This window comes from Pristis pectinata, chromosome 5, assembly GCF_009764475.1.
Source record: "Pristis pectinata isolate sPriPec2 chromosome 5, sPriPec2.1.pri, whole genome shotgun sequence".
Taxonomy (NCBI): Eukaryota; Metazoa; Chordata; class Chondrichthyes; order Rhinopristiformes; family Pristidae; genus Pristis; species Pristis pectinata.
The window spans coordinates 76,495,707-76,519,351 of record NC_067409.1 but is presented as its reverse complement, the minus strand read 5'-3'; the positions used below and the strand labels follow the sequence as shown (position 1 = coordinate 76,519,351).

At 39.1% G+C, this 23,645-nt stretch overlaps 1 protein-coding gene across 1 annotated transcript in view; it reads right to left on the bottom strand.

The window, feature by feature from the left end:
- The window catches only part of LOC127570301 (ataxin-1-like), a 245,768-nt gene that overhangs the window by 28,183 nt on the left and 193,940 nt on the right, over positions 1-23,645 (bottom strand). The window contains 1 exon segment of the mRNA XM_052015724.1: positions 1,003-2,971. Within this exon segment, the coding sequence (XP_051871684.1) occupies positions 1,003-2,787 (1,785 nt within the window). The 5' untranslated portion in view covers positions 2,788-2,971.

Sequence of the window (23,645 nt, the reverse complement as noted above, 5' to 3'; positions counted from 1 at the left end):
GAAAAGTCAAGATCTCTGACATTGGAAACACTATGTATTCACCTTTTTTGCCCCAGCTTGTTCTGAGAAAATTCAGAACTCTTAGCAAATAAAATGTAAAATTGTATTCCAGTCACCTTTTTCAAAGGCCAAATGATGAGGATGAGGCTGTAAGTGATTTGTGGTTCTTTTTTAAAAAGCAAGAAACTTGTGGGCGAGAAAAACTGAGCCTCTCCAAAAAAAATCAAGTAAATTAGGAGAAAATATATTCAAAGGAGACTATTTTTAAATATCACAAACTTGAAAAGCAATTATCAACAAAAAGGAAAATTGTAAGATACAGGATTATTTGCTCAATACACAGGCAACACATTTATGTGGTTTGTCATCAGACTCCCATAGTTTTTAAAATAAGAAAATGTAACACAGCTAGTTTATTGCTTTGACTCCATCCCTTGCCTACCACTAGGCAAACTTAAAAGAAAAATTGTTGATGATTACGCCAATGGGGAACATTTACCATCTTGCTTTCAGTAAGCAATACCTTGGTGCACAACCTGGGTCTGCCTTTGATTGACAATCCTGAGCTTCACAGGATTCATTGAAGTCAATGCATCACTGAATTGTTGACAATGCCCTATACCCGACCAAGGGTGAAATAGATGACATTTGCATGGTAGTGTCCATATGATCCATGACACCCTAAGAATTCCCAACAAAATTGCACAGATTTTTCTACTGAAACTCAAACGCAAAGGTATGGCCATATCAAATCAGTGACACTGGCTTTGCATGCAATGGACGCACTGACGCCATGGCAAGGTATGCATCACTGTTATTAAATGGGGTTTCTTTGCTTTGAGGAAATTGGTTTAACAGATTATTACCTAAAAAATAGCAAATTTCCAAGTGGAAAATTTAACAAAATTTGATTTGAAAGGACTTCATGAAATCAGATTAAATTCTGCTACTAACAGAGAAAATTATAACACTTCAGTTGACTCGGGACACAGTTGCTCATACCTGTGTTCTGTGTTCTCCAACTGCAAACTGCAAAACAGCAAAACTGGAGGTGTGACTGCCTTCAACACGCTCCACAGTGCTAGAGTCAATCTTCAGATCACTGCTGATTTCAGCACTTTGTATGAAGTCCTCTGTTTTTAAGTCTTCAACTCTTTTAAGCTCTCCATTAGCTAGCTGTATGATTGATCCTTTCATGAAATAGGGAGGCAGTTGATTAGAAGCTGCGACTGGAGAGCTCACCGACTGTACTACTGGCAGATGCACTTGAGCCTGTACAACGGTTGTCTGGTAAGTTGGCTGCGTAGCAAGCGATTGAGGATGATAGTTCTCACTCTTGGGACTAGCTGTGCTGACAAATGGATGAGGCACTGCAGCGAACTGAGGAGATGTTGTCACTATTGTAGAGGTCACCCCTGAAGCTTCAACCGCTGTACTGCATACAGGAATAAGAAGTGGCTGGGTGCCTGGGATTACTAGGTGCTGATGCAGGTTCCCATGGTAACTTAGTGCTTGCTGTTGACTGCTTATGTAACCAATAAGTGGCTGTTGAGAACCAGGGTAAACTGCGCTAGCAGGTAGTCCTATAGAAAGGTGGTCAGTGGGAGTATGGGTGGTTTGGATGACAGACTGTGGAGAAAAAGTTGCCTTCCCATGATTTAAGTTGGCTTTATCATACAATGCCAAAGGAGAGTTGTCCCTGTCTATGGCCTGTTGGACCTCCAGATCTGTAGTTGGTGTGTGACTGTTGGGTATAATCATTACCGAAGCTCTAGATCCTAAAGTTTCTTGTGCAGTATAGTCAGCAGGACTTGGGTGAACAACCACATGGGTCCCATGCCTTATTTCATAGTGCCGAGAAACCGGTTTGGTTCCTGATTTTTCCATGTTCAATTCCGTGCTGGGTGAAAGAGCATATCTCCTGCTTTTTTCAATTTCACCATTTAATACTTCCCTTCTAGGAACCAAATGTGGTCTGATGTCATCAACCTTCCTGACTGTTTCCCTTGATCCAACATGGTATCCGGCATCTGCATACTGGAGAACCATTGGTGATGGTGTGCTGACTGTGAGAGTGTGTGGAATCAGTGATGAGTGAGAGTGCAAATGCAGGGGGACTGTTGTAGGGGAGTGGGGTCTTGTCACATTGGGAGACGAACTTGAAATTTGCACATACTGGTTTTGCACCGAGGGTGGAGGCGATCCTGGAATCTCTCTGCGTGGCCTGACCACCTGCTGCTCAACCTTATGCTGGGATGGGCTGCCCATACTGGGAAAGATTGTAGAGTAGGGTTCTAGATGGGAATACTGAGTTGGAGTGGCAGAAGCATTTGAAGCTGTTGGGGAGATCAATGGGGAAGGGACAAATGCAGGAGGTCCCACATATGGTCCACTGAAAGGTGGCCCAACAAACTGGAAAGCAGCGGGCTGCAGAGGAGCATACTCCACAGGCGACATAGAAGACCCTGGCTGAGCTAATGCTGAAGATGAGTAAACAGCGCGAAGTTGTGTTACCCCTGGAGTTGGTCTAACATTCCCAGGCGATGAATAGTCCACTGCAGTCGGTAGTGGTTTATACAGTGGTAAGCCAGTTTCCACTGAGGTTTCTCCTGCTACTTTGGCATGTCCATACTTCACGCCCACACTGCTTTGGCTGCTAGCTACATTGGCAAGCCATGCCAAGTTTTCACTGCGACTGCTCTCACTTGCAGTAGCTGCTGCAACTGCCTTCTCTGCCAAGGGCAGGCTGCTGACAGGAAATTCACGTTTCTTGGGCGGTGTAAACATTCATTGCTGCGTTCCTGGCTTCGATTTCATCTTTAAAAGACTTGCTTAGTGTCTGTTAGGCTTTGATTCTAGTTTGATAAATTGTATGTTGCATTTGTTTTCTGGCAATTTGCTCCAAAAAGATCCAAGAACTACATGAGGCATCATTTCCTCCAGCCAGAATTCTTCACAGCTGCTCTGGAATCTAAAATGAAAAGAAATGTTCAAATTAACCATTCAGTAAAACAAGGTAACCAAGAAAAATAAATGCGTAAATTAACAATCATTCCTTTGTGGAAAATTACAAATATTGTCCTGCCTTTACTTTTTCCTCTGAAAAGTTCTCTTTTAATTTCTGGTCTTGACAAGTGAAGTTGGACCAGTTCTCTCCATCTTTTTACTTTTCCTTCCTCCCCTCCTAGAAAAGCTAGCAGCAGTTCTAAGAGCAGGTGAATACACAAGGTTCTTTAGTTAAAATAGCACACCCTGTATAGTTTAACAGAATGATATCTCTTACCACTCATCAAAAACAAAAGCAGTTCACTTGAACAATGATTCTTTGATATTTAACTTTATACAACTACTTAGAACCAGTCATTACTCTCAAATGTTCACTGAACATGTGCACAACATACAAATGTTTCAAATTTTCAACAAGCTTTTCCTCAGATTGTGGAACACAAATGGTCATTGCTTTAAAACTTATTTCTAAGCAATACAAATGCTTTTGAGAAATTTGTCTTAATGTTTTCAGAAACAAATTTTCACTGATATGCAAACTGTTGCATGAAATTCAAATGCCATTTGCTTAATACTAAACAGTAATATGAGGAAGATTATTCACTGCACCAAAACAAACTAAAGAAGCCAATTCTAAAACAGCTACAGATGGTTGTAACTGGTGTGGTACAGTTAATAGATCATTCAGTAATTAATACAGGTTGGTACATTGATTTTTTCTTTTGGCTAAGTTTAGTTCTTTAAGTGACACCAGTGATAGCATAAAAATAAATGCAGCCTGTAAATATCTGTTAGGGTTATTTATATAACTCAGTCTAAGCAGGAAACTAAATTTATCCCTTCACAGAGTTGCTTTACTTGTTCTCTATCATCATCAGAATGGCATGTTGTACAGAAGGTTCGTATCAGGCAGAGTGAATTGGAAAACAAAATGATGTGCAATGTTGTGTATGCAGTTTAAGCCACACTGAGAGAAACTAAAAGCTCCCTAAAGTTATATTTCTTCTGCTTAAACCAAAATAAAAATAAGACAATTATGCTGCACCTTGAACTTGCTATCAAAACTGCTGTGTTCCAGTCTAGCAACTCACTGCTGGTAGGATGGCAGCATATGAAATTTTAAAACTTTAGAACTTTATTTATACGGCACGGTAACAGGCTGTTCTGGCTCAATGAGCCCGTGACGCCTAATTACACCCATGTTAACCTACTAACCCGTACGTCTTTGGCATGTGGGAGGAAACCAGAGCACCCGGAGGAAACCCATGCAGTCACAAGGAGAATGCACAAACTCCTTACAGACAGCGGCGAGAATTGAACCCTAATCGCTGGTGCTGTAATAGCGCCACGCTAACCGCTACGCTACCGTACCATGCTACCAAGATGCATATATGATGCACACACCCATTGGCCCATTTAATGCAGGTGTAACCTCAACCTTGCTTTCTAATTGGCAGCATAAAAAGCTGCAAGTTGTTTTCCATCATTTCTGATGCCTACTCAGGATGCAAACTGACAAAAGCAGGCTGCATGTTTTCCTGGCTACGTGTAAACATTGTGCTATTGGTCACAGGACTTCCTGTTGGCAGCACAATGTCATAAATGACCACTTCAGTTCCATGCATAAGTCCAGATGGGTGAAAGTTGTTTCATAAAGCTGGAGGTACAGAGAAGAGCAAATATGACTAAGCTCTTCCTTTCATCGTTGTATATCAAAGACAACCCAACTTATTTATTGGTTTCCTTAGTTTAATTTGTACATTTCAAAGTTATTTTGCTGATTAAATCCATGTTCTGATTACATAGATTTGCTTTAATCTTCAAACAAACTAGTATATATTAATGCAGAATTGATTTCATGCATCATTCTTAAATTGAATTCAAGGAGGAAAAGTTAATGCCCAAAATCTAGATTTATAAGTAAACAAAAGTAGTGTGTGCAAATGAGCACTTGGGATACATCTCAGTGTGAAGAATTGAATTAAAGCAGAAAGAAAGAAAAGCCAAACTGTGCTTCTCATCACATTGGTGGCGAAAAAATTCAGTACAAACATATTCAAGCCTAGAAATACAGACAACATACTCAGCATGTTGCATCAGAGAAGTGAAATGAAATACCAATGCATTCACTCAAGAATCGCAGCAGCCTTGAAGTATACCAGCTATTTATCGCTTGCTTAGATTTAATCGCTTCAATAACAATAAAGGGAAGATAAGTAACAGGATTAGCAAAAGCCAGCTCCAACTTTGCTGGCACTGGTTTCTGCCCTAACTCTTTATTCTTATCAGTTTAAAGGAGGCACACTAGCAAGTTAAAGGGAAAAGAAGTACAGTTCTTTTCCACATCCCTTTTCCAAGTACTGGGCTAGAATAGCAGCAGTTTATAATACCAAATGGATTAATTTATATCCAAGGATGTGACTTAAAGCAAAGGAGATGGGTTACAGTTGTATTGACTTTGCTGGACTGCTGTGTTTTGTCTTGAACATCGTATTACAGGGAAGTTATTGGAAAGTGTCCACTGGAACGTTAAGAGGCAACTCCTAAACTTAAAAGGATTTGGTTACAAGGAAAGATCATCTTCTTTCAGCTTTATTCTGTGGAAAAGGGGACATTGACAAGGGATCTGCAAAGTTTTCAATAGAATGGCAACATTAAATGCTTTTGGGTTATTTCGCTGCCATTGGTTTCCATTACAGCAAGGTTGCAATAGGTAATTAGGTAACATTTTTTCAGTGAAAGCTGCTAGCGTTCTGGCACATGCCTTTCAATAGGCATGGTGAAAAAGAAACCAATCGGAATTCTACAGGACTGGATGAATGCCTGGATTAGATTAGATTCAGGCATATTAGCCCAGCAAAGAAATTTGAAAGAGTAGGCAAGATGGACTGATTATCTTCCCATTTACAAACACCACAAATTCACTATGTTATTTCCAATTCACCGTAAAAATGATAATTTCTGTAGTCACAATTAAGAAGTGAGCTTCACTATTTTGCTTGGAATATTGCACATTTGCCAGAATGATCAGGAAGCATAAACTAAGAGATTCACAACTGTTCCAGACTGCACTGTGCTGTTACCAATTAATGAGGGCCTTGCATATAATACAATAGTCAACCTGGCAACACACACTTGGTATCAATTCAAATTGGCTTTCCCTGCACTAGTAATGGAACAAATGTAAAAGCATCTGGAACAAGAGCAAAGAAAAAATGGAAAACCTATACGCCAACCAGAATTTCAAACTTTAAGAGTTATAATCGTAGAATGTTAAGAGTTGGGGCCACTGTGACTGTGCAATTTGCCCCATTCCCCTCCTCTGTTCCTACAGCTCTGCAGGTCTTTTAAAAATATTTATGTAATTTGCTTTTGAAAAGTATTACTGAGTCCATTTCCACTATCCTTTCAGGATATGCCTTCAAGTCATAACAACTCTGAATATTCTTTTTCCCATATTGCCTCTAACTTTTTTGCAATCAGCTTAATATCATCGACGGGTTACTGCCCTACTGTCACAAAAAAGTTTCTTCTGATTTGTTGAAAATGCTCATCATATTGAATATCTCTTTCAAATCTCCCCCTAAACATTTTTGTTCTTTGGAGAACCACTTAGTTTCTCTGATCAAAAAGCAAAAAACTGCAGATGCTGGAGATCTGAAATAAAAACAGAAAATGCTGGAACTACTCAGCAGATCAGGCAACAACTATGGTGAAAATACAGAGTTGAAAAACTAAAAACTACAAATGGTGAAAATCAGAAATAAAAACACATCATCGACCTGAAATCTTAGCTGTGTTTTTCTTTCTCCACAGATGCTGTTAAATTTGCTGAGCATCTCAGCATTTTCTGTTTTAATCCCAGTTTCACTCATCTCATTAGTTTATTAAAATCCATGATCAATGATGTCAGTTTAATCTCTTCTACACTTTCTCCAAGGCACTGACTTCCTTCCAGAGACATAATTCCCCAGCTGAGGTCTGACTGATGTTTCATAAAGAGTCTAGCATAATCCTGCCATGTGTCTACTCAGCAGTCCACATCATCTGAAATCTGCCACCCTCCTACAGATTGTTAACTGCACTTTCCTGGCACCTGCAAACTTTGAAATGATACTCTGGATATCTAGAAGTGTACAGCAACATCAAACAGTAATTACCATCAAATTTTAACAAATACGGTCAGAATCTTGCTTATAGTACATTATATAAATGCAACTGTTGCAATATACTGTTCAAAATCATGCCCCAGTGACAGGTGCCAATAATACAGAGGAATTAATAATTTTTCTGTTCAACTTTTAAAGAATATGTCCCTGGCCTCCATCCTACCATAGTTTTCTAATTCCAGCTGTGACAAAAGTTCTATCAGGAACCCAATACTAACCCTACAATGCAAACTCTCAACTGAAAGGTGTGAAGAAATCCATAAGTTCATCTGGTAGAAAATAGAAACCTGAATGACTAAACCTGCTGGTAGAAAACTGGCAAGTCATTCAACCATTGACACAAAGAGGTATCAGTATGCTGAGGATACAGATCCGTCTAAAAACATTTGGCTGCTGAGTGCCCCCATCCAGTTTATAAAACAATCTCAAGGGTTTTAATGACGACATAACAGCCGGAGCTTTGCTTGCATGATTCAATGTATCGTTAAAACTCTTGCCACCGCTCCCCTACCCTTTCCCAGCCTGACTCTTAATGTATCCAAGCAAGCTGTTGTACTACACTGTACATTGTGCGTTATATATTGCAGATATGTTAATCACTGAACAGAGGTCATGCGACTGATGGGCATTCACCAATCTCTGGTGGTTGGACTTATGACTCACTTACTAAACAGGAGTTCTACCATGTGACTGACACTTGTAGATAAACAGACTGGAACTTCATATTGTGAACAACTAAACTCTCAATAGCACAATCTGTTTCACTGTTCATAGGAAACTTCATTCACTACATTATCAGCAATGCGCATCTTGAAAGAAGCACATCCTCAGTGAGAGATAAAAACTTGTCAGCAGCAGCAAGTTAAACATTTAGGTTTGATGCTAATGAAGATAGATTGGTTTAACTTGCAAAAACAACATCAATTAACAGAAGAAAAAGCTAAGTGATAAAAATGCCAAATACACCTTATTTCTTTCTCTACTCTCCTGAAAGTGGTATACTGATGCACACTGATGGTATCCTGTACTGATCTCCCTGAGGCAACAACCCTCTGTTATTTTGTTTTATTTGTTAACACAGCCAATGTCATTAGACTTAACAACTGAAGTACTCATCACTGGCAAACCTTATTTCTTAGTCAACATGCATTTCTAGCAGGGAACACGGGCAGGGAATACAGGCAGCCCCAGGTTTCGACAGGTTTCCGTTCCCGAGAGCTGTTTGCATCCCGAATTTTTCGTAAGTCAGAAATGAACAAAGACAGCATGTGGGAGAGGATCACAGAAACAGATGTGATGGAGAGCAAGCAGGCATGGGAAGAGCAGCTGCCAACCGGCCTCACTGACTCGGTGCATGAGTCTACTTACTGCTCCCAGCTTGATCCAGCCCCCGATTGTTGTGGCTCGGTGGGGTAGGGGGTTGTTTTGTGGAGGTGCGGAGAGAAGGCACATGGAAATGTTGCGTTCTCAGTCCCGCAACAAATCCATCCCACCGGTCTCCATTTGGTCAAATGTACAGGGTGTCAATGTCAGGCATTCGTAACCCGAGGAGGATCTGCAGTTAGGAGCATCACTTTGAGCTTTGCAAAGATTTTAGTCTCTCTTCATCCAAAATACCAAAGCTAATTTTTAGTCCCTTTCACTACTTTCTCTGTAAAAATCAGCTAACATTATGGAAGATAGGGGAGAGTGTGGGAGTTTGGTAGCTCAATGTGGAGGCATAGGTTTAAGGCAAGAGGGGAAGGTTTAAAAGGGATGCCAGTTTTTCCACACAGAGGGTGTTGGGTCTATGGAATGAGGCAGAGGAAGTGGTTTAAAAACGTTTAAAAGACATTTGGACAGATTCATGGATAGGAAAGGTGTAAAGGGATATGGGCCAAATGCAGGCACATGGAACTAGCTCAGGAAGGCACCTTGGTCGGCATGGACGAGTTGGGCCGAAGGGCCTGTTTCCGTGCTGTATAACTCTATAACTCTAAGATGGTGAAGCAGACATTAGGATCAATGACTAAGTTTATAAAATTATAACTGTTATAAAGACAAGATTGAGGAGCAGGTCCTGTTCCATGCAACAATAGCCCTCATCTTAATAGATAAAAATTAGGCAGAGCCCCCTCTTACGCTGCTGCCTAATTGTAACTGCAGAAATGTTGCCATTATGAAGACTTCCAGTAGGGCCAGAAGCAGGCTCACCTACGACAGCTTTTCTGCAGTAGAATTATCAGCAAGCACCCAGATGAGATTTGCACATGCGCAACAGCCAGTCAAAGTACCCAGATGACATCAGACACTTCGAAAAAAAATTTCCAGGAATTCAAAATATTCTGCAGAGGAACAGAAACAGACAAAAATATTGAGCAAACACTAACACAAAAAAAACTAGCTATGTTTTAAAGTAGGAATGTTATTTTAAATGCTTTGTTGTTGCAACTTTGATACCACCACATAGGATTTCCACAGAATTAGATGCCTTCATTTGTCATTACTGATTACATGAGTAAATACGTTAACTGGTAATAGGGTGACAAGTCAGTTTGGAAAGTTAAAAGGACAACATCACGCATGAATATATTAGTGTCACATGCTTGACCATATTGTCTTGTGTGACTAATCTTGTTCAGATGACAGTGGAAACACATCATTTGCAAGATCTCCAGATCTGCAATCAGAATCATTCACTCACGTAACCTCTGGATTCAGAAGGCTGTGGGCTTGAAACTGTACCACACTGGACAACCCATGGTAAAGTGGCGCTGGGGGCAAGGGGATGCCATTGGTATTTTTGTGTAAGGACGCTAAATGACATTCAAGCAAAGGTGTTCTGTTTAACACAATGCAAACAAACTCCCCTCATTTGTGATACCTACTATTGCATGGGAAAGGATAATAAATTATTCAATCAGGCAGCAGGAGGTCAAAGGATCAAATCAGGGTCCTTGAGAAGGGGATAAGTGTCCTGCTGACAACAGCAGCAGCAGGGCAGAGGTGAGAGAAGGGCTTGGAAGATGGAAATCTTAGACTTCCTACCGTAGTCCAAATCAAAGGTCCCTTTAGCTAATGACAAAGGTGGCTTCAAATGCTCTGACTAAGGTGGGCTTCAGTGATGAGGGCCATTTGCACAGGTCATGCTTGCACAACTGATATCACTGCACATCCAGTCACATCAGTGTGTTATCTGTCTCATATGCATGAAGGATCTGGAACAAAATTCTAGAAGTGCACCACTGGACCAATAGCAAACTTAAAACACCTGGCAGTATCCACTGAACAAATTTTTGAAAAAATGTTATTGTTTAATGTGCAAAAGGGTTGCATAATGCAATACATGTTCTAGGCAATGAAGCTTAAAAATTATGGTAAAATAAAATAATGTTAGGTTTTTTTTTAGATGATCTTTATATCACATATGACAAAAGAGACAAAGTCCTCCAGGATGAACTTTTTTTGAACAAAGCAAGAGAAATAAGCTACTATTGGTAAAAATTATAATTTGTAAGTCAAAGCTGGCTTAATCAATCTCTACCAGAACTGCAAAGTAGGCTCAGCAAATCAGCAGCTAGTTTAACAGCATTTTTCAGGATTCAATGCAAAATGAAACTGGACACAGTGTAAAACTGGCTGATCTACTGAATCTATAATGAAGCCCAAACTCATTATCAAGATCTCTGAACAGTTAAAATGTCACAGTGAACAAGGCTTGCATTAAAGCCCTGTTTAAATGTTTCCACTATTGTATTTGTGCTTATGAACAAGCTCTTACTCATTTTATAATCAGCTCACAAGCAATCACACATTCTCCAAGTAGAAATGTTTCTATTACATTAGGAGATTGTAAGTGATAAAGAATGTAATTTTAAACATGGTGACCTCTTAGCTGAACGTCACTCAAAACTCAAATGTACTTTGGCACTAATCAATGGTAAAAATAATAATGTATTTGATTTGATAATTACAAATACTAGAGTGAGGATGAGCACTACAACACTGGGTGCCAGAATGCTCCCTATATTTGTATGAAACCAACACCATAGAAGACAGAACTGACAGGAACACTAAGACCCTAGAAGTTCAACTTCTAAGACCACAAATTAAAGAAAGGAATCTAATGAAGGAAAGGAATCTAAATTCATCAAAATAAGTTTGAGATGGTAGAGACCTGAGAGTTAATAAGAACACCTCCTTTATTTTATGTAAAGCTGACTGCTCAGATGCTATGATTATCTTGCAGGCAGAATATTGGGGGAAGGGGAATGAGAAAGAGCTTACTTTAATTGATCCATTGGAATTTAACAGCACTAACTTCCGTTTTTCATGTCCATGTTATTGCTGGAGGGATAAAGTACAGAAATCATGTACACTTTGAAGTGATATAGTTATTTTTCCTTCAAATCACTTTTGTCTTATTTTTCTTAACATACTCATTTCACTGGTCAAACTTGATACCACAACAAATGAGTATTTTTAAGGTTGGCCAGGCTAGGTCTTTATTCCTTGGAGCGTAGGAGAATGAAGGGTGATCTTATAGAGGTTTATAAAATCATGATGGGCATAGATAAGGTGGATGGTAACAGTCTTTTCCCCAAGGTAGGGGAGTCCAAAACTAGGGGGCATAGATTTAGGGTGAGAGGGGAAAGACTTAAAAGGGACTTGAGGGGCAACATTTTTCAGGCAGAGGGTGGTGAGTATATAAAGCGAGCTGCCAGAGGAAGTGGTTGAGGCAGGTACAATAGTATCATTTAAGAAGCACTTGGATCACTTGCAGGAAATTGGGACTAGATCGGTGGGCACCATGGTTGGCATGGACTTGTTGGGCCAAAGGGCCTGTATCCTTGCTGTATTTCTCTATGACTCTAAGTAATGCATTTTGCTGCATTCAGAGATAGGACAAGATATTCCCCCCCGCATCTCCCCACCACCAACCCCACCCCTTCCTCCCCCCTCCCAGTTTGCTCAGACTTCTACTGCAGTTATCCTCTGGACCACTCACTGATTCTTAATCATTTCAAAAGATATTTCGTATTAGATTTCCTTTAAAACATGCACCGGTTTTGCTAGTTTCCAACCTGCTCTTTCTGTAATGGAGAAAACAAATAAACCTGGAAGCAGAAATGCCAGCTTTCTGAGATCACCATAAAAACATTTAGCTCTTTTTATTTAAATTGCAGAAAACAAATTATACATCAAGTCAAATCAGGGAAAACCTTGGGCATGGATAAGAAGATCCCTGAAGCTTACTTCTCCATGAAGGTTTCGCCGACCTGTCCTAACATATCCTTAAATGTCAAATTACGTATGAAAGCAACGACAAAACCTGACCTCATAAGGGCCTTGGCATGTTTTACTACAATACAGCCACTATATAAGTACAAGTTGTTGAAGGTTAGAGAGCCAGTCCTTGCTACAGTACTAAAGCAGAAATTGTTGGGAGATGGGGGTGGTGGTGGTGGGGGTGGGGTGGGGGGTGTTGAGGAAAAATGGGCTGGAGGAATATAATTTGGTGCTCCAAGGAATGACATTGGGACTACCTCTGTTTCCAATTGACATACTTTGTTTTATTAATTTACTTTCTGCTAAACATTCCTAATATTAAATTCTGTAAATCATTAATTTAAATGGTTTCTGCCTGCTCCAACAATCTAAATCTCGGCATATCCTAAGGCACTTTCCAGCCAAGTTTTTTTGAAATGCTGTCACCATTAAAATGTAAGAAAAAAATTAAATTTAATATTTGGAACAGTTTCAAGTCAGTGTATTAGGAATGCTTTTAAATGTTTTCTTGATGCCAAATGATAAAGCAGAACATCTATAATCAATAGTTACAACAATAACATTTATATTAGTCAAGAAATATTGAATTAATCTAGAAATTAAGTAGTAATCAGTTTACTCCATTGATTATCAGACATGCAAAATGTGCCAGAATTCAATAACATTTCAGGGTTCGGCCTCAAGATTTCTCACCCCTCTCAAATATTGAGCTGCTCTCAAGTTTTTACTCTGCAATCTTTAGTGGAGAAACCAAAGTCAGACAGTTGGCATTTCCTATCTCTTTTCTCAGACTTTGCTAAGTACTGATGACGCAAGTTTAAAAGGAAAGGTGAGGGCTCAAGAAGTCAATAGAGCTTGAAAGAAGTGCATGATCAAAGCAGGAAGAAGCCTGGCGTAGTGAGGCACAATAGAAGGAAAGGCTTGGCATGGAGAAACAAGTAATAAATGAAAGGGAGAAATAAAATCAGTGCACATCAATGTAAAATTCAATGGAGTATGGGAAGAGGGTGAGGAACAGAAAGAAAGCACAAGGAAAAAAAGAAAAACCAACAAACAAGAATCTGAAGATAACTAGGGCAGCAATGCCTGGTCTAGGATATCCTGAAACACAGTGTGCCATGGAAATAAAGGTGCACGTGAAAACTCAAAGAATCAGAATCAGATTTATAATCACTGACTTAAGTGACATGAAATTTGTTGTTTTGCGGCAAGTTTTGTTAATTTGTATTAACAAATATGGTAGTGTGTCGGGGGAGAGTTTATGCGAACTAACCCCTACATTAACTTAGCCAAATACCTTAATGAATGAAGGGAAGGTTGGGCAGGATGATGGTGGATCAGAGGTGAAATCCCAGAGCACAGGCCTGTACTCACTGTCAGCATTGGTGAACCCAGTTGGGAACCCATTGCTGGTGAATCCAGTAAAATGGTGATATTACAAGTTGGTACTTGAAAATAAAGCTCACCAAGAATGTTGTGGAACAATCTCCCATTGGAAATTAATGTGTCAAGTTGGGGCTTGGATGCATGATTCTTGATACTATTTAGGAAGGCATTCGGAAGCACATGATCTCAAGGTTATCTTGTCTGTGATATCATGAACAAGTAAATACAAAAAGGGAGTATGGAAGGAAACTTGTGAGGGATATCAGAGTACCTTTACAAATATTTTACAGAAACCAGAGGCTAATCAAGAGCCACGCATACCTTTTGTAAACACCTAATAACACCAAAGAATTATAAATCTTTAGGAACAGGTGGTTTTTATGGCAGCATTTAAATGAAACAGGTGAGAACATTTCAGATGCCCTAATTATAATCTTCCAAAATTTGCTTTATTCAGAAGCTGTTCCTTTGGATTGGAAAATAGTACCTGTCATTCTGCTATTTTAGAAAAGTAACTACAGGTCAATTGGCCAACGTTAATTGTCAGGGAAGTATTATAGCCCATAATTAGGCATAGGGTGACTGAACAACTTGAAAGTTTTCAGATGATTAGAAGTTTCTAGCATAGACTTGCAAAGCGTAGGTTATGCCTGATGAACCTGAATGGATTTTTGTAGGTAATAGAAGTGGACAAGAGAATGAGTTTGTATAATAGGTATATATATTTCCAGGTTTTTTGAAAAAGCCTCTCATAAAAAAATCATTCTGTAAAACTAACACTCATGGAATTGAAGAAAAATTATTAATCTAGTTAAATGATTGGCTGAGCAGCAGGAAGGAGAAAGTAGAGGTTTTGGCAAGTACTCACAATGGCAAGATGCAATATCCCCAAAAGATCTTTATTCATGCCCAACTATTCACCTCATCTCGAAATTACTTAGATGATGGGATAGAAAGCTATATGTCTAAGTTTGTTGGTGACACAAAGACAGCCAGCATTTTAAGCAGTGCAGCTGAAAACATAAATCAATCGTAATAATGGACTGAGTGAATGAGAAATGGATTTCAATACTAGCAGATGCAAGGTCATCCACTGTAGATCTAAAAATGATGGAATAGAATATTCTAAAGATAAGCCAGGAATAGTGGAGGTTCCAAGAGAATTGTGGGTCTAAATTTATAGATCATTAAAATGACATGGTTCAGTCAACAACATCATCAAAAAGACTAATGAAATGCTTGTCTTTATACCTGGAGCATAAAGGGACAGAAATTAAGCTACTGCCATCCAAATTCCTGGTTAGACCACTGGTATACTGTCAGCAGCTCTGGGCTCCACAGTTAAGAATATGGGCCTTGGAGAGATTAAAGATTAGATATAATAAAATGAAAATTGGACCCCAAAAACTAAATTATGAAGAGAGATCACACAAGTTCAAGTTGTATTTCACAGAAATTAGGTTAACAGATGATTTGATTGAATTTTTCAAGACAGGATGGGAAACTGCCTGGATAGATCGAAAGGAGTTAATTCTGCTGCTCAGGACATGTAGGACTATGGGGCGTAGTCTAAAAATTAGACTTAGTCTTTTCTGGAGCAAAGTTAGGAGACACGTCACTCACAGAGAAGGAGTGGTGGTGATTGTGGTATAGTGGTAGTTGTTGTTTGGAGCTCATCCACAAATGGTCAATTGTTAATTCTGAGGGAGATTGTTAACCAAAGGTAATAAAGAATATGGAACAAGGAGCAAGGTCACAGACCACCCATGAACTCAGTCAATGGCAGAAATGGTCGGACAGCCAAAGTGGCTTACTCCTGTTCCAATATTCCCATAAGGAAAGAAAGTCAAGAATATGGCAACTAAATCATCTCAGGATTTTCTATAAACTCAATTAAAAAGCCAACCTATCATAATATGTTGATGCGTCTTCTGCAAACAGCAAGACAATAATCAGCAGTATAATAAAATGCAACCAATTCCTAATTTGAAACTTCAGCAACAACTTAGCTATAGCAGAAACAGTCTCCATAAAAGTACTGCTAGGGCTGCAAATCTGTGGCAAAAGATGGGCTGTTGTAACTAGTATTCAAATTCTCAAACCCTGTGGCATTAGTAACAAGTGCAAATTCTAATGACAAATCTTACACAAAAGAAACACCCACATGCCTTACCTGCTGAAAAAGCTATATGTGCTAGGGATAAATACAGCACCACTATCGTGGTCTCATTACCCAGGTTTCACTATCAGGGTCTCATAATAGAGTTGTTCCTGTTGATTTTCTGTAAATAACTATTGCATTCTCCACCTTTCCTAAATGACTCAAAGCTGTCAGATTTCAACCGAGATGAACCTTTTTTCAATACATAACTGTCAATATAATAGCACAGAATATTATATTCACCTTTCCAGAAAGCAAAACTCAGTTTTAGGTAATTTCACTGAGCTCCATAGAAATCTGCAGATTTTGACATCATTTTCTGTTGGCTTAATTGACTCAGATGTGGTGGCTTTTGGAACCCGAAATTTACCAAAATATAATTGATCACAAGACAGCGGGGATCAGGGAAAGAGCAGAATAAAATAAGCAAGTATCCTCTTGCTGATGACTTACACATCAATCCTGCGTGTGCATGGGATCTGTAGCAGCATAACAGCTGTCTCAATTAAATAGCCTGCTGACCTTCCACATCCTTCCCAGAAATGTCCACTAGGGAACGCAAGAGTTCCTTTCATCCGACCTGAATTCCTTACATCAAATGCACAAAGCTGCTTTCAATTACCAATGCTATCATTGGAAGTTAAAACTAACTGTGGTTTTGTGTTGGGGCCTGCTTTGGTTTTGTTTGGGAGAGTTTGTGATCCTGATATCTGCATGCATTGTTAATCGGCATTGTTTCTCTACATATTGACTCCCACAATTTCATCATTGGAAGCTGTACGAGTTGTATGTACATTGGACTCAATTCTGCAAAAATCACATGGCCCTTTGCTGCTTTTGACATACACATCATCCTTCCAGCTGCAAAACATTCAAAAGAGGAAACTGTGGAAGCAACCTAGAATGCAGCAGGAGTTTCAGGCAAACATAGAGGGTGACCTGTACCTCGCTCAACAGTTAAGGAATTATGGAAACCATCTGCAACCCAAAAGCAGATTGAAAGAATAAAAATTGTGACCGTAGACCACCAAGAGTCTGGCTTCTCCGTGAAAGAATTTTTTAAAAATTGGAGGAAAGTTCTGCAGTTTCATTCCTAATTATAAGTGACCACTTCTGTTGTGATATTCACTATAATCATAGATGATTTTTATTTTGCTTTTCCAATTGATTTCTGCCATTTCACATGCTCCGTTTGAGAAGCTGTGTTTTAATAAATTAACACTAGACTCAAGGGGGATTACAAAAGAAAAGTCAAATCATCTAGGTAAAGGAGGTGAGCCTCAAAGCATTGTGCTGTAAAATGTGAAAGGCTAAGTGAGAGAGAGAGAGAGAGAGAGAGAGAGAGGGAAAGAAAGAAAATTATGTGAGGCAAGGACATGATCAAGCAGAAGATACTGGAAGCTCTGAGCAACCCTGGCACCATTTTAAGTCAGGAAGATATTATTTAACATATTCCTACTTTTTCCAACATATGCTGCTTGGCCAGCTGAACATTTCCAGAATTTCCTGTTTTTATTTCAGATTTTCAGCATCTGCAGTACTTTGCTCTAAGTGAAGATTTAGGCTTGAATTTGATCCCCTCTCCACTTGGTGTGGCCAAACAGCCGATAAGAACCTTTTCTTTAGGCCTTAGTATTATGTACATTACATCCCAGAGTGTGATAGACAAAGGTGAAACCATAAAGCGGGAGGGGGGGGAGGGGCGGGAAGGTTGCAGGGAAAAAAGGATTTTTTTTAAAAGAAAAAGAAATGCATTTCAACTTTTGCATAAGCTTGATCAAAATGGTGATACAAAGCAACAGTTTCATTGTGTGCTATTTGTTCATTGTGGTATTACAATCACCATTGTTGACTGCAATGATAGAAGATGATGGCCCACATTGACTGCCCTATTGAAGAAATGGCCCTATCATCAACCCCCCTCAAAGCAATCAAGGATGGGCAAGAAATGAGGTTCTGAAATTATTAAACAGTCTGAAAACAAATGCTAAAAATAGGAAAGGGAGTTCAACATGCCAATGGATTCTGTTTTGAACATACTCAATGGTTAGGCACCTGCGAGTTCCTATTAGTGAATTCCAAAATTCACATTTCGAAGTGAAATTTTTTCTCTTCTTCTCAATCCTTAAGGACCGTCTCCTTAAATGGTCACATCCTAGCTGGAAGAACTTATTCCTAGCATCCATCTTGTCTTGCCACTTAAAAGTTGCACATTTTAATGACATCAGTTTTCTTTCTAAACTCTTAGAAGCATTATCTCAGCTAACTCAATCCCTGCACATAGAGGAATCATCCCATTTCCAAAAATCAGTCAAATGAATCTATGACACATTTTCCAGTTAAGTCAAGCATATCCTTCTTAGGGTAGGGGATCAAACTTTAAGTATTTGAATATAATCTCCTCAAAACACAACTAATTGTAGTAAGGCTCTGCTACTATTTCAACCCAACTCTTTTGTAATAAATGCCAACCTTCCAAAATAAAGGCTGACATACCATTTATTTTTCTTATTGCTTGCTGTTTCTGCATGTTAACTTCCCATGATCCATGTACAAGGACACCCAGGGCCATCTGAATACTAACAATCTCTAGTCTTTGATTATTTAAGAAAAGGTCTCATTTCTATTTGTTCTTTCTAAGGCAGATAACTCTACATTTTCTTTACATTACCTTCCATCTGCTGTGTTTTCACCCACACATTTAATCTATCTATAATCTTCAGCAGCTTCTCTGCATCCTCCTCACAATTTACTTTCCTATCTAACTTTGTATCATCAAACTTGGATTTATTGGACCCAGTCCCCTTAACTAAGTCATTTATTATAAAAAGCTTTAAGTCCAAGACTGAACTTTATTTCAGTATCCCAAGCAGAAATGACACACTATTCTCTCTGCATTAACCAAATCTCATTTCACACTAAAACATTACTCCAAATCCCATGAAACCTGATAACATGTAATAACTTCACGAGTCTCCTTGATAAAATACTTCTGGAAAATCCAAGCACACTACGTCCACAGGGTTACCTTTATTTACCTTTACCATTTGCCAAACCTGTCAAGATTTTGCAAAACATTCAGAAATGCTCAAAAAACTATTGAAGGTGAAATAAAAATCAAATGACCCAAAATGCACAAAATCACATAAAAACACAAGGAAGTATTTTTAAAGAATTAGGATTTTAAGAAATATGAGCGGGAGTAGGCCTTTTGGTTCTTTGAGCCTTCACCATCAACATCATGGCTGATCTCCTAATTCAGTGTCATTTTCCTGCACAGTCCCCATAATCAAGAGGCAGTAAGAAAGGGATTATAAAAAAACACTAGAACAGGTTTGAACCTAGAACCAATGAAGTTCTTCAACATCACAAGCAGCCATCATTTCCAGAAACATTAATTTCACTGTCACAATCTGAATTTCAGAGCTCACTAAAACCTGCAGTTTTAAAGCTTTGTTACCAATAGTTGGGACAAATTCTGACAATTTTACTGTAATTTAGTAAACCAGGATAGGTTCACAATAGGTTAAAGCAGATGAAAAAAAATTACACTGCTGTATTGGATTTATCACTAATCAATGTCTACCACAGCCATTGGTATTTATAACAAATCATTCTAAAATGAGGTTTAAAGGAAAATCAATATCTGCCAGCATGTAGGTAGTAGGACCAGATTTTAAAAGCTCCATCAAATTATTCAATACAACAATAATGTCAAGTATAGCACATGGTGCCTCCCTCCAGAATCACTTGTTCTAAATTCAATAGTTAAAGGTTCTCTAACAAATGTACTCATATTTTTCTCATGTGCATGTTTGGAATCTAATAAATCCATTTGTTTCTCAGATTTCATATAATTATGGCACAAAGACCCACACCTGGGAATAGTAAAGACAAGAACTCAAAAGAGCAGCACGATTTGAAGTTGAGTCATAGAGTTATACAGTATGGAAGCAAGGCTCAACTCATCCACCCTTACCAAATTGCCTGAGATACTCCCCTTTGCCTACATTTGGCCTATATCCCTCTAAACCTTTCCTATCCATCTACCATGTACAGAAACCAGCCTCCCCTCCATAGACTCTGTCAACACTTATCACTGCCTTGGTAAAGTAGCCAACATAATTAAAGACGCCACCCACCTCAGTCATTCTCTCTTCTCTCCCCTCCCATCGGGCAGAAGATATAAAGGCCGATAGCCCGTACCACCAGGCTCAAAGAGAGCTTCTATCCCACTGTTATAAGACTAATTGTATGGTACCCTAGTATGATAAGATGGGCTCTTGACCATACAGTCTACCTTGTTATGACCTTGCACCTTATTGTCTATCTGCACTGCACTTTCTCTGTAACTGTAACATTTTATTCTTCATTCTTTTATTGCTTTTCCCTTGTACTACCTCAAGGTACTGATGTGATGAAATGATCTGTGTGGATGGCATGCAAGACAAAGTTTTTCACTGTACCTTGGTACATGTGACAATAATAAACCAATTTAATTTTTATTTAATTAACGTAAGTATCTTTGAAACATTGTAACTGTACCCACCTCTACCACTTCCTCTGACAGCTCATTCCATATACCCTCCTCCCTGTGTGAAAAAACTTGCCCCTCTTAACTTAAACCTATGCCCTCTAGTTATAGACTCCCCTATCCTGTGAAAAAGACGGTTACCATCACCTTATCTATGCCCCTCATATTGTAATAGCTCTATAAGGTCACCCCTCAGCCTCCTTTGCTCCAGGGAAAACAGCCCCAGCTTATCCAGTCTCTCCTTGTAGTTCAAGCCGTCCAGCCTTGTCAACATCCTTGCGTATCTTTTCTGTACCTTTTCCAGCTTAATGACATAATTCCTATAGCTATGATACCAGAACTGCACACAATACCCCAAATGCGGTCTCACCAACATCTTTGTACAGTTGCACCAAAGTGCTGGCTCACCAACATCCTTTACAGCCGTGCCAAGTGCAGTCTCACCAACCAATTCAAGTAAGCTGATGCTATTTCGTGGCATTTCAATAGTTTCAATACAAACGTCGTCACAGAAATCTTCGTGAAACTCAATGGAATAGCTCCATTCACCATGAACTTTACTATCAGTGGGAATCTACCACCATTTCTGTTCTCACAGGTGATATTTATTTATTTTGATATTTATAGTGCAGAAGTAAATGGTACACAGTGTCTATGTCTTGCCAATGGAGAACATTCAATTAACCAAATGAAGAAGAATCCTTCACTTTCAATTTATTTCAGCGCAATGATGTGCCAACACAAATGTTAAATTTGCAACAATTATTGCAAATGGCTAAAGGGTCAGAAATAGTCACTTTTCCCAATATCTCCTTTGGTGTCCTAATTTTTCCTCCACTTATATATCCAGATGTACTCTGGAATTTTTTTTTATATTTAAGAATTTTTGTGGGTATAAGCATCAGTTTAACTTAATTGTACTTGTCTAAATGACTGCATTTTGCATTGCACGTCCTCAACTATAAATTATTACTGCCACTCAGGTCTCCAGAACACTTCTGGCATCATGCAACTATGTAACTTCTCTGCAATCTTCAGATTCTCCCTACAACCCAATGCCTTTGTTTACCAAATTCAAAAAGTCATTCAGCACATCATTGTGATGAAAATGCTAACAATGCACTATTCAGGAAATAAGGCAATCATAAGATGGTAAGCAGAAGTAGTAATTCAGCAGATTTGTTACATTTGAGAGGGTATTTCTGCTCTTGTGTAATAAAACCAAATCACCTTAGATTCTAAAATCTGCCCTGAACAACAATGATAATTTTGTGACCAGACATTTTGCATCTCCTTGATATAAAGGTATTTTCTCACTCCAAGAATTCTTAAGGCCATCAGAGTGTAAATAACTTAACACTCTTTCTATTGGATGTTGCCAAGAATAGGGCTTCATACACAGCCTTGAACCAAAAGTATTCCTGGCAAGGCTGCTGCCAGTTACAATTGCCAAGAAGTTGCCATTTTGGAGTGGGAAAAGATTCACAAATACAGCTTTATTATGAAGTCACATTAAACCACATTTGAATTTCAATACAGTGCAACGGCTGCTTTTAAATCTGGTCTGTAATTACAGAGAAATTCCACTCAACAATGTACAATTATATGAAGCAGCTCGAAAGAAACCATCCTTCTATGACAAAGTAAACAGCTACTCACAAGTAAAAGCTATCTGGATTAGAATTGTTTTGTCATTCTCCTTTAATATCTTCTTTGGCTTGCTGCCTATTTTTCCCATAACGTCCTTGCAAGATTTTTTATGTTAATCACGTCAATTGGCACAATGAAGACAATTACCTCACAGCTAATGGAAAACAAACTGTGTTTAGATAGCTTTAGCGACAAAAAACATCTAATAAAAGCAGGAAAGTGAAGTGGTACATAACATGATATGCAGATTCCTCTGACAATGAATGAGACCCACGCAAATGTGGCCAGTTTCCAAATTGGTGGATCCCACACAGCTGAAAGCTAGTCACATGTGAAACAGCCAGGATGTGTTAAAAACATGTTTTTTGCACTCTCAAACTTGGCAAGTACTAACAGTTTTACATTTGGGTTGGAGCTGCTAGCTCGAGACACTTGCTTTAGGAAAACTGCCACAGAACTGGAGATCTTGATTAGTACTCATCTCAGCTGATTCAATGCATTCAACTTTCTTAGGCAAGATAATTTACATACGAGAATAAAAGCAGAAAACGCTGAAAAAATTCAGACCAGTCCACATTTTTGGAGAGAGAAACAGCTAAGGTTTCAGGTTGATGACCTTTCATTAGAACTAGAAAAGTTAAAAATGAAACAAGTTTTAGCTTGCAGAGAAAGAGGGGAGAAGGCACAGAGGGGAAAAATCGCGGGTGGCAAAGGCTTGTGAATAACAAAGCATGTGTCTGGGGGAGGTTTACATCATAGAAAATTTATGACAGAGGAGGCCATTCAGCCCATCTTGTCTCCCCCCCTTTTGAAAAACAGCTCTCCAGCCTAATCCCACTTGCCCAGCACTTGGTTTATAGCCCTGTAGATTGCAGCTCAAGTACCTACCCAAATACGTAAAAGTGGTGACACAAGAGACTGCAGATGCTGGAATCTGGAGCAACAAACAATCTGTTGGAGGAACTCAAAAGGTCGAACAGCATCTGTGGGGGGGGGGGAAAGGAAATGTCAGCGTTTCAGGTTGTAACCCTGCATCAGATCTTGATTCAGAGTTTCAACCCAAAATGTCAACAATTCTTCCCCCCTCACAAATGCTGCTTAACTTGCTGAGTTCCTCCAGCAGATTGTTTGTCATTTAAAAGTGGTGTTGGTTTCTTCTTTCAGTTATTTTAAATCTATGCTCCCTGGTTTTGGACCCCCTCCCCTCAGCAAATAGGAAGTGCCTCTTCCTTCCTATTTACTTTATCAAGACCACTCATAATTTTACACACCTCAATTAACTCTCCCTTCAGCCTCCTCTAAAGAAAACAGCCTTTGAAGAAAACTATGATTGGTAGGTTAAATGACAAATTTTAAATTATTCCTTGTGTAAGTGAGTTGGAGAAATGGGTGGGGCTAGGGGAATGGATTTGGGGTTGATGGGGAATGCAAGAGGAAAGCTATAGATCGGTGCTTGATGGTTGGTATGGAG